This window comes from Atta cephalotes (genome assembly GCF_000143395.1).
Source record: "Atta cephalotes unplaced genomic scaffold scaffold00008, whole genome shotgun sequence".
NCBI classification, from domain to species: Eukaryota; Metazoa; Arthropoda; class Insecta; order Hymenoptera; family Formicidae; genus Atta; species Atta cephalotes.
Window position 1 is genome coordinate 3,795,222 of NW_012130072.1, and position 12,398 is coordinate 3,807,619.

Here is a 12,398-nt window from a genome sequence, read left to right on the forward strand (position 1 = left end):
GCGAACCACTTATAAATTTATAAAGTTAAAATTACACAGAAGAAGAAGAATATAATAAAATATTTTTTATATGTAGGAGTTTCTTAAATTAAAAAATATTTTTAGAATATCAAAATTGTGATTAAACATTTCAGAAATATTAAAAATAACAGTTTGCTATAAATATTTTTCAAAAAGGAAACTCCAAAAGAGGTGATCATGGTTCCCATAATCCTCCGTAGAGATCAGTGATCATTATATCAATGTTTGCCAATGTTAAACAAAAATAAAATGATCTGTATTACACTGCTTTCTTGCTAGATTGTACCAAATGATACATCATGCAATTATATTTTACGGAATCAAGCATTTATTGAATGCGATGGCGCCACTAGTTGTATGATCGACACTTTTTTACAGTAACGGATTAATACAATCAATCACCCCGAGAAGGCACAAAATAATTTGCCCGATTCCAATTTAACGTGACGTTACAAATGTTGATTTACAAAAATATCAATGAAACTTATGGCTTTCTCAGCCCAATCAAGTTGGCAAAGTTTGCAACCTGGATTGAATTAATGATGTTTCATGCTTTCCTATTGATAGAATGTGTAACGTCAACTAATAGCAAAGCATTTTCCAACCCAAGTTGAGGCAAACCTGGGATATGCTCAACGCGATGTTGCAAACGCTTTGAAGCGTTTTTTAATTCGTTTGTAAAATTCTTTCTTCTAATTGGTCCATCAAAGCATTTGTAGCGAGACTTTGACCACAGCCCTGATCGGGTCGAAAAATATTAATACTATTAATTACATTGAATTACTTTTTAATAATTGATAAGCTGCCATAGAAGCGCGACTTTCAAATTTTAAGACCTCCTGAAGCCTCATAAGGCTTCCTTTCGTGATCCTTCTACGATCCGTCACTGACACACCGATTCATCAGCTGCGTTTAAAGTGGTTTAAAGTAGCTCGCGTCTCGATTGTTGTCCTGTGATAAATCGTGCTTGCGCTATCTCTTCCGAGATGCCGAATTTTACAAAGTGGCATTTCGCGCTAATCACTATCACCTGCGTGTCACTCGGTAAGTGATCGAGATCCCAAAAAGGCTTTCTCTTCGTTTCTTCGAACGTTATTTTTGCCCATAGGCCACGCCCTGGAATGTTACGTTTGCACGGACCAGGAAGGCAATAAAGAAAAATGCCTGAACACCATCAAGACCTGCGAACCGGGACACGATACTTGCCTTACGGAGATTAAATGGGGCAGTAAGTAAATGCATTTCTCCACTTTGCGTCCTTCCATGTTTTTGAGGTTATGTATGGTCTGAACGTATTATCAGTTTTTCAATTTATAAATCAAGTCCACTATCATTTAATCGTTCTTTATTAAAGACGATAAGAACACATTTAATTAAATAATTTGATATCGATATCTCTTGGATGGGAGAGAGTCTGACTATTTTTTTTTAATTACGAAAGTATATTTTAATTGAAATAAGATATCCTAGTTAAAAAATTGTATTTATTTGATTAGGTACATCAGTGATAAGGCAGTGCACATATAAGAAATCGATTCTTTTTATCTGAACTTGCACTTCATTCTTTCTCTCTTTCTACATGGGAATTAAAAGAGAAAAGAGATGAACTGTGCAAAAAGTTCAACTAAAAAGAACAAACCTATTATTCTTGGGTCTGTTCTTTTTAACTAAAACTTTTTGCACAGTTTATCTTTTCTTTTTTTTCTCTTCAACGAAGAGAAAAAGGAGAAAGATGAACGATGCAAAAAGAGAGTTTATTATAGAAAGAACAGACCTCTGATAAAGTCTGATGATTATAGGTACACCATATTGGTCTCAGGGAGCCAAGAAACAATTTTACGTCTCTAAAAGATGTGCCTTTAAAAAAGATTGCGAGAGACTGCAGCGCAATAATATGCCTGATTGCACTCATATCTGGTATCAGGACTGGAAGTGTTCTTCTTGTTGTGGAGGCGATAGGTGTAACTATTATGTTATTGTAAGTATAAAGTTTGATTGGTAATTTGAAAACAATACAATGTAAGTATTTTATTTTTTATTTCAGTCTGGTGAAAACGAAAGGAAAGTACATAATGGAATATTTGCCATAACAATCTTAATTTCCTTGTTGGGTGCATCGAGATTTCAATGACAGAAGTTCTGCAGAAATTAGCTAACGTTTTAGTCAGCTAATAAATCTGAGCAATCTCATTATTGCAGACTGAATACGTACAGACACCTTTTTTAATGTAATAATTGACGCAAGACAATATTAAGATTGTACACGCAAAATAGTTTCGTAGACGTATGAATGTATTATGTTTTAAATTGATTTTAAATATTTTAAATATACCGAGATATAAAATGTCTTGGAATATCATTTTTGCATTAGTAATCTTATGCACTACTAATTTTATGATTACTAACACACATATATATATATATATATATATATATATATATATATATGTATGAAGATATATACAGATATGTATATACATGAAGATATTTACTCGACATCATTCAATTAATCATTCCAGAAATTTTTATTGCAAATTGAAATTTGTGTGATGTATATAAAACTGTATTATACAACGTACATCCGTCCACCTGAAACAATGTTCTATTATAAAATATTATATTTATATATATGTATGCTTGTGTATATGAGTGTATGATTTATATATTTTTTAAATATTTTTATTTGTTATAATATACATATTATATATTATATAATCCGTCCATTTTACATTAAAATTATATTTACAACTAGCAATTGAATTTTAAATGAAAATACCAATTTTATGGAAATGAATATTTGCAAAAGTAGAAAAGTTTAAATGTATTTATTGCATTTGTCAATAAACCATTTTTTCCAAGCTTGCAGAAATATCTTGAGGGGAATGCTCGGGGATATCGACATATCTTCATTATGATCGTATCGTCATACATGTGTAGGGGATAATCGGTATCTTGTTCAGCGATAAGGAGAGTAAAGAGAATAGTTACATTCGTAAAAACAATTTCAAGATCGTTTGCAATATAACCGACAGTATCGCTCAGGTACGATTGCACAGTAACTGCGCCGAAACGGTCGTGCGCACATCTGATAAAATTTTTATAGTCTCCGACCAAGATATACGTCGATATTTACTGTAAGTGTTATCTACTAAAAAAACTGTTGTATAAAAATACGATTGTACTAATTCTTAAAAAACGTTAATTATTTACGATGACAGATTTTGGATGTATCAAATATTGTGTATTCGCAATAAAGTCCGTTGCTATTTTTTGCATTTCACGATTCAAATAAACAATAGCGTTGTTTTATATATAATCCTTGCGTATTAATAATTTATTATTTAATTATGTCGTTTAAATGGATATGAATTTGAAAACAGTACAAATCGCTTGTATAAATTGCTATTCGCGTAACACGATTTATATGAATAAAAATATTAAGTTAAATTAATTTAAATCATTTTATAGATTAATTTCATATGTATTTAATTCATATGAAATTAACTTTATAACATTTGTAAAGCATTTATATCTAAATATTAATTCAGTTTTTAATTTTTTAGCTAGGAAATAATTGAATCATTCTACATAAATACTTACACAAAAAGCTTAGATAAAAAAATATATGTTACATTAATTATTTTCTTAATAAAATATTCTTTAATTGTAGACTGTGCAATGTTTTGCTGTATAAATAATATATTTTAAAATAATAGTAAAGTCTTCCCGATTCTAAATTCGAAACTCAGAGATAGATACATAAATCAATGTGACGTACAAAATTAAAAAATTTGTGAAATTGACCTGAAGTATATGCACACTTGTGCAAACGTATGATCATGCAATGTATCCGAGCGTGATACTTTAGAAACAAAAAATAATATTATTTAGTCCAACACAAAATCCATTTTGCACGATTTTACAGCAAGTATGACTGTTTTCATATGTACTTAGCACGAATACTTATATCTATGGTAACTTAAAGATTATATAACAATAACACATTACGAAGAAGTGAGGAAAATGGAAGCTCGTTTATTGTGTACACGATAGTAGATACGATAGATAATGCTTTCTATCAGAAAAGTCAGACAATTAACATACCGACGATCACTAATAGTCTTCCCGAAGCTACTATTATATGTATATGTACAATTGATATATACCGCGGAAACAAAATAATATGGTCGCTGGCGAATAAGAATCGCTTATTTATTATGAATACATACAATAAAAAATAATGTTATACCAATAGCATTAACACAAATGTCACGTTCTTTAATAAAATTTTATTTATGTTATTAGTATAGTTATTGAATTAATATGATTTTTATAAATTAATTAAAGATATGAAATAATATTATTTTTTAAATTAAAATAATATTATCAATATAATATCATTTTTTTCAATGTAACAATAATGTTTATTTGTTATTCTTTTTTTAATGTACATTCGCTCTCATTCCGTATCGCGACAACAAAATGATAGCTAATTCCACTATAATGGCAGGATTAATAAATAGATGTATATTTCGAATTGGATTCTGTCGAAAGGAAATTAAAAGTTTTTTAATCTCGATTTCATCCAAACTCCAATTTGTATATTTAATTTTTGGTCGATATTGATTGATCGCTTCATTCGATCATATTTTTGGAACCTATCGGACTATTTTAAAAAATTCATTTGCACATTATTGTCTTAAGTTTGATCGCGTTATACATTTTTCGCCTTATACATTTTTTGCAGCATCTTTGTTTTCTCTCTTTTCAAAATATACATCTATTTCATTTTAAATTTAAAAATTTTTGAAGATTTAAACAACGCGATTAGACCTTTTAATTATACACATTATTACTTGTCTTCTTCCATCATGATTATACGTAACATGTGATTGGTTTTTTTTTTATTAATCTGATAAGTTCCAAAAAATACGATAATATGAAACGATTAATGTGATGAAATTTAATATTGACCAAAAATTAAATATATGAATGAATCGGATCGAGATTAAAAAAACTTTAATTCCTTCTTGGAAACATTTAAGACAACTGAAAGATGAGATGGCGACGTTCGTATTCGCATTGAAGAGTTGATGGTTAACCGTAATAAATATAGATAGATTACTTGTAGAAATGCCCTTCTACGAATCGGCGAGACAATTCGGCCAATTAAATGAGAAGAAGCGTCGAAGAAGAAGCGGCACATCGCACATTGTCGCGTGATTTATATAAAGGCATTTTAATTTCGTCTTCTTAGTCACGCGCTGACTGTCCAACGGACAGTTCGTAGAATTTGTTTTTTAACTTTTTTGTACTTCCTCGCAAAAATGGATTTTGCTTTGACAAAACTCATCGTGGTAAGTCGTCTATTATTTTGCAAATTGTGTCGGCCACGTATACATCAATTTTACGAGTCGTATTTATAGAAACATTGATGCTAACGAGAAGGTGTATCTGAAACGATATAAATAAATTATGAGAAAATAATTTTTATTCACGGAATTAATTTATGTTTTATTAAAAAGGTAGTAGTCGATAAACATCATTATGTCGAATAATTTCAACTTGATATTTTTTTTTAATCCTCAATTTTTGCTGAAGACTAAATTATAACATTTCCAATTAATTTTCTATTAATTTCAAATATTTTTGATCTATTTAAATTATTAATTATGTATATATTTTTTCTAGTTATATAAAATGAAGTGGAAATTACGTGACTTATACAAGGCATTTAGTCGTAGGAAAGTGGTAGACAATACTGAAGAAAGTACCTTGGCGAGAGTCTTGTCAACTCTTGATCTCACAGCTTTAGGAATTGGCTCTACTCTGGGAGTAGGTGCATACATTTTGGCAGGATCTGTTGCAAAGAAACATGCTGGACCTGCTGTGGTCATTTCATTCGCTATCGCTGCGGTAGCATCAATGTTCGCAGGTACGCATTTACAAATATCACATTGATACATAATAAGAGGAACCATTCGGCAAACATTATCGATTTCTTTCTCGTATTATGAAATATTCGATTAAAACATAATAATTTTGGATACATCTCTAAAAAATTTTAATTCTTAAACCTATTCTACAATATGCTCTTTGTTTCCTGTTTCTTGCTTTTTATCTTTTGCTTTTTTCTCCTTTGCAAACCATTTTATCGACAATTGTATTTCTTGCTAATTTTTGTTTATTTAAGTGATATCTGTGTATCTTTTCGTTACTTTTATTAAAGTAAATTCTAAAGTAAAACTTATCGATTTGCATTATATTAATAATTGATAAAAACTACAAACAACAGATTGTATTTATTATAAAAAATTTCTTTAAATTTTGTTAATTTTGTCTACGATTTTATATGACAGATTTTTTGTGTTTACTAATAAATTTTCTAGTTGAGATATACATATTTTTTGTTTCTTTCAAAGTTGGTTAACTTTTATCTCGGGCGATGTAAAACAAAAAACCGGATAAAAAGCAAAAAGACAAGATGTCAAAAAATAGTAAAAAGAAAAATAGTAAAAGGAAACAAAAAGCAATTGTAAAATAGGCTTTAAACTTGATAAAAAAAACATAAGAAATTAAAAATTAAATATTGAGTCAAATAATAGACGTGGTCTGTATCTTCCAGTCTGTATCTTCAATCTCGCTATTATTCGATCTCGCTGTTATTCTTCCAGTCTGTATCTTTTAGTCTGTATTTTCAGTCTTGTTATTCGAGCAGATCTCAATCAGCGATATAAATACGCAAACTATACAGATTATGATAACAAAATCGCTGATGCTGCTTCGAGACGCGATATTTGTTTCATTCGAGAATTTCGTTACCGGATTTAAAGATTTCTGGAAAATAAATCGATACGAAGAGATACGGATAACCTTAAGATAATGTTTGCAGTTAGCTGTTTTGTGCACTTGATAAATAATGATTTATAATGATAACCGTGCTGACTGAGGATGATTAATAGATGCCACATGTAAACAATATAAATTTTTGTTTATTTAAGTGATATCTGTGTATCTTTTCGTTACTTTTATTAAAGTAAATTCTAAAGTAAAACTTATCGATTTGCATTATATTAATAATTGATAAAAACTACAAACAACAGATTGTATTTATTATAAAAAATTTCTTTAAATTTTGTTAATTTTGTCTACGATTTTATATGACAGATTTTTTGTGTTTACTAATAAATTTTCTAGTTGAGATATTTGATATATTATATTTCATACATAAATATACTAGAATTAATACAGAAAAATATCTCAAAAGCTATTTATTTTTTGATGATTTTATTTTAATATATATTTTTATATATCGTGCGAAAGCCCATGTTTTTCACAGTAACATTTCTAAATTTTTATAATATCTTTGTTTAGGTCTCTGTTACGCCGAATTCGGCGCACGAGTACCTCGCGCAGGATCCGCGTATATTTACAGTTACGTGACAATAGGCGAGTTTGTAGCATTTCTTATGGGTTGGACCTTGATTTTGGAATATGTGATTGGCTCGGCTAGTGTGGTACGTGCTCTCAGCACGTACGTCGATGTACTCTTCAATGACAGCATGAAAAACTTCTTTGAATCGGTGATGCCTATCAATGTCGATAGTTTATCATCATATCCGGATTTTTTTGCGCTTGGCGTTACTCTAATTTTCTCAGGTGATAAGATCTTTTTTTCAATCAATTTAATCAAATCTCATAATATGTTTTTAAGTAAATGAAATGATTCTGATAGAATTATATAAAACACATATCTTTTTTCGTAACATAAAACATTCAAATTCTGTAATATTGATTTGTTAATTTGTTACACAATTGCTTGAATGAAAACATATCGAAAACAATATATAATTTCATTTTCAGTCGCTCTTGCTTTCGGAGCCAAAGAATCTTCGATGGTGAATAATATATTCACTCTGGTGAACCTGTCTGTTGTACTTTTTGTCATAATTGCTGGTTCCTTGAAAGGTAAATACTCTTCTAATTCGATTCCATGTCTTCTTACATCGAATTAATAATCAGCTTGCTAATTATTTATAAGCTGTTCCAAATGTTATAATTTCTTTTAATAATGTACTTTGTAACTTTTTTATTGCAAACTGTACTATTTATATTAATAATTGCAAACTGTACTATTTATATTAATAATTTATTTAATAATACTATTGATATTATTATATTATTAAATATGAGTAAAAGAATTATTTTTGAGCGCGAGTATGGTGTAACAAACAATGCTCTGATATACTTAGAGATCCTGGGTTCGATCTTCGGCAGAAAAATTTTCATACACTCATAGCTCCTCTCGGAAAGCAATGGCAAACTATCGAATAGTATATTTGCTCAGGAAACCTCCCTATCAAAAATTGCTGTTTGGAATCGGCGAGAACTGTAGATCTCCATATATACTTTTTTGTACGATCAGATTGCATGAGAGCGAAGCGCTTACATGCTGAGATTCCATACATGGCACTTGAAGAAGAAAAGAATTATTTAAAAGTTGAAATAATATAGGGTTGGAACAAAAGTTCACTACGAATTTTAAAACTCAAACAGCTGTAAAAAGGCTTTATTTTCAATTTTCTAATGTGAAAGCTTAAAGTTTTTCCTACAAAATCGTTTTTTTTTACTGTTACTAAGCTTTTTTATTACACTGAGTTATTGGATTAAATAAAAGAAGCACTTTAACTTTGACTAATCATAACTTCGTCATTGTTAAAAATCATCGTTCCGCAATTTAGAAAACATATTCTTAAAGCTGAAACTTTGCTCTATCGAATATATAATTGTATAATTATCATGAATAGTATAATTGTCAAATTAAAAAATATATGTATTTTTTAAAAACAATGGCATGAAATGAAGTACCGCTATGAACTTTTGTCCCAATATAGTTATACATAAATATATATTAATATTTATATATATATATATATATATAATACAACATAAAATTTGCAACGATTTCTAGCTGACATTAATAACTGGAAAACGGAACCCAGTTGCACAGAAACAGACTGCGAGAATGGAGAAGGGGGATTTATGCCTTACGGTATATCAGGCATTATAACAGGTGCGGCTGCATGTTTCTATGGATTCATCGGTTTCGATTGCGTGGCCACTACGGGAGAAGAAGCTAAGAATCCACAACGGTCCATTCCTATTGCAATCGTCGCGTCATTAACGATTGTCTTTCTTGCATACTTCGGAGTTTCCGTAGTGCTCACTACCGTGCTACCGTACTATGAACAAAATCCCGAGGCACCATTCCCGCATATATTTGACTTTATAGGGTGGGAATGGGCCAAGTGGTTCGTGACGATCGGAGCGATTAGCGGACTATGCGCTAGGTAATATCGTTTACAGTTGCATCAATTTAAAAAAAAATATATTTTTTAATAAAATAAAGTAGTAAATAATTTTCACATACAGATCTTTCAGATAGATCTGTAGATGTAATTCTTTCAAAATTTTTTTAATTTACAAACATCTTTTTATATTTTGTTTTGTATTATAATCCATCTTATTAAAGGATCTCTTATTAAAGTAAGGATAAATAAATATTTTCGTTTATTGACTAATTATTTTAGTCTGTTAGGTTCGATGTTTCCGCTGCCGCGAGTGATTTATGCCATGGCTTCAGATGGACTGGTCTTCAAATGGATGGGCAACATAAATTCCCGATTTCAAACTCCTATTATGGGCACGCTTTCCGCTGGACTACTTACGGGTTCGTAATAATAATTGTCTGAAACAATTATTTAATTAATAATTTCTTGAAACAACTATTTTATTGTATAATTAATTATATAATCATTTAATGATTATATTACATATTACAGGCATTCTAGCAACAATATTTGAACTTGATCCACTAGTTAAAATGATGAGTATTTGTACGCTCCTTACATATTCAATTGTTGCATCTTGCGTACTTATTTTACGGTAAATTTGAATTTCTAACTTAATTTTATTTATGTAGGATTATAGTTAAATTGATTTGTTTAAGAATTGAAAATATGTTTGAAATATGTTGAAAATAAATTTAATTGGACTGATAATGAGATTAAAAATAAATTGAACAGATTAATATCGATGACAAAATCCTTTTTGTCGATAACAAATATAATTTTTTTGTAGATATGAGGAAAGCGAAGCATATGAGAAGAAAGGCGACCATAATCCACGGACTTTTGTATTTATCATAAAACAATTGATAAGTGCAAACAAATTAAATCATTCTACAAAACTCACAGCGCAGATTGTTACTGTCCTAGTATGCTGCTATAGTAAGTCTTATTATTGTTTTAATAATGAACGTTGACCTCGAGATTTTACATGTTTCATGTAAATTATTAAATTTTTTGCAGTTCTTCTTTGTATCTGTACTGCCATATTATTATCGATGTATACGACAGAGATCGCCGCAGGAAAAGTCGCTTTCATAGTGTTACTCGTAATTTTCGTCATTGGACTCGTGATCACTCTCAGTTTTATTTATTTTCAACCAGTCTCCGGCAGAAAACTCGCGTTTTCGGTATGTATGTTTTTTATTGTTACAATTTCTTTGTTAGTATTATCTTGTTAATTCTTAATTTGCGACATTAATATAAGAACATTAGATTTTATTTATTTCTATTATTATTATTGAATATTACATATAAACGTTAAGGAGATTCTGAAATTATCAGTGCTTCAAAATTTGTACATATGATATTGATATAGTAGCGTGTAATGCTATTATATTGATGTATCGATGTGTCATAAATCATGAGAATATTATTGTAAACTATGTATAAGTCGATAAAATAATAAAATAATGATCCTATTCGGTCAGTATCTCCTTGAGTATATTACTTTAATATTGATAAGAGATACTAAAATTGATATTTATCGATTTTTACGAAACTTTACTATGAAAATATGCTCAAAATGAAAAGAATAATGTCACTTTTATCAGCAATTGTCAACGTGACAGATTGTATTCAAGAAGCCATATGGGTTGCAATCTGATAAGTGATATTAACATTTCATGTTGTTTTTTAACCATGTTTTTTAGCATTGATGATTATCAATAAAATTGACATTATTACTTTTCATTTTGATTTATTTTAATTGGCATAAATTTCATCAAAATTAGGGTATATTAATTAGATAATGTTCCTTGTAAGTATCTCATCTCAGATCTTTATTTTTCAATGAATTGTTATTTAATTTTTATTTTATTTTTAATTATTGATATTTTTAATTTTTCTTTGAAAAATATTCCAGGGAAATTAATAGAAAAAACGAATAATATTGCGAATTAATGGTTAAATGACAATAATTTATTAGTTGAAAAACAATTAATTTATTAAATAGGTTTTAAATATTTTTTAAATTTTTAGGTGCCGTTTGTGCCGTTTTTGCCAGGATTCAGTATTCTCATTAATATTTATCTTATGATGACGTTGGATAAAGACACATGGATATTATTCGCCATATGGATAGCAATTGGTAAGTATATTACGAGATGAATATAAATATTTACAAATACGTTGATATACATTTGATTGTTTTAACATGCTATTGCAGGCTTGGGCGTATATTTCTTATATGGTATGTGGCACAGTCATATTCGAAATCAAAAGAAATGGTCAACCAGTAATGACAAAGGTGCTGACTTTTCCCATATCACATAATAAAATGAAGCACTACAATAATGTCCTGGATCAGTTTAATTTATTAATATGACTCATCAGATAATAATTTGATAAATTTTTAAAATAATATATTATAGAGAGTATTCCATTTATAATACTTGGAAGGTATTCACTATGATCTGATGCAATTGTCAAATAAAAAAATATTTTGTATATTTGTCTTCATTTTATATTTGAATGTCACATTGAGATGTATAAAATATGGCAAAAATTTTAATTATTTATACTATATACTAATTATACTATATACTAATTATATACTTTTTGCTATGATATAGTTACTACATATGTATTTTATTATGATTTACGATTCTCTAAACAAAATTTTGTTTAATTTCCACAAGAGATTAAAATCTTCCAAGTTTTATTAATGTAAAATAACCCAACTAGCATACATTAAAAAATGTTTTGAAAATATTTATTTAATATAAATATATTAAATAAACATTTAAAAAATATTTTGCAAATTTGTATGCTTATTGAGAATAGATTCACACATATTACATCTCTATGTGAAATCAATAACGATGAGAAAAAAATATATTACATGTAAATTCTATGAATTTAGTATTTAAAAAATTGGAAAAAATATTTAGATGCTATTGTGTATGTGTGTGTGTATGTGTGTGTGTGTGTGTGTGTGTGTGTGTGTGTTATATGTNTATTATATATATA

At 28.8% G+C, this 12,398-nt stretch overlaps 2 protein-coding genes across 2 annotated transcripts; both read left to right on the forward strand.

The window, feature by feature from the left end:
- The first annotated feature begins 1,007 nt into the window (after nt 1-1,007).
- LOC105627225 (prostate stem cell antigen) lies at nt 1,008-2,152 on the forward strand. The gene is made up of 4 exons (XM_012208513.1): nt 1,008-1,065; nt 1,130-1,249; nt 1,821-1,999; nt 2,066-2,152. The coding sequence occupies exons 1-4, from the start codon at nt 1,008-1,010 to the stop codon at nt 2,150-2,152; spliced, it is 444 nt and encodes a 147-aa protein (XP_012063903.1).
- Nucleotides 2,153-5,348: 3,196 nt separating this feature from the next.
- On the forward strand, nt 5,349-11,702 carry LOC105627226 (cationic amino acid transporter 2). Its single transcript, XM_012208514.1, has 11 exons — nt 5,349-5,378; nt 5,713-5,956; nt 7,396-7,680; nt 7,885-7,989; nt 8,993-9,371; nt 9,612-9,751; nt 9,864-9,966; nt 10,162-10,310; nt 10,392-10,558; nt 11,409-11,517; nt 11,596-11,702. The coding sequence occupies exons 1-11, from the start codon at nt 5,349-5,351 to the stop codon at nt 11,700-11,702; spliced, it is 1,818 nt and encodes a 605-aa protein (XP_012063904.1).
- Nucleotides 11,703-12,398: the final 696 nt, after the last annotated feature.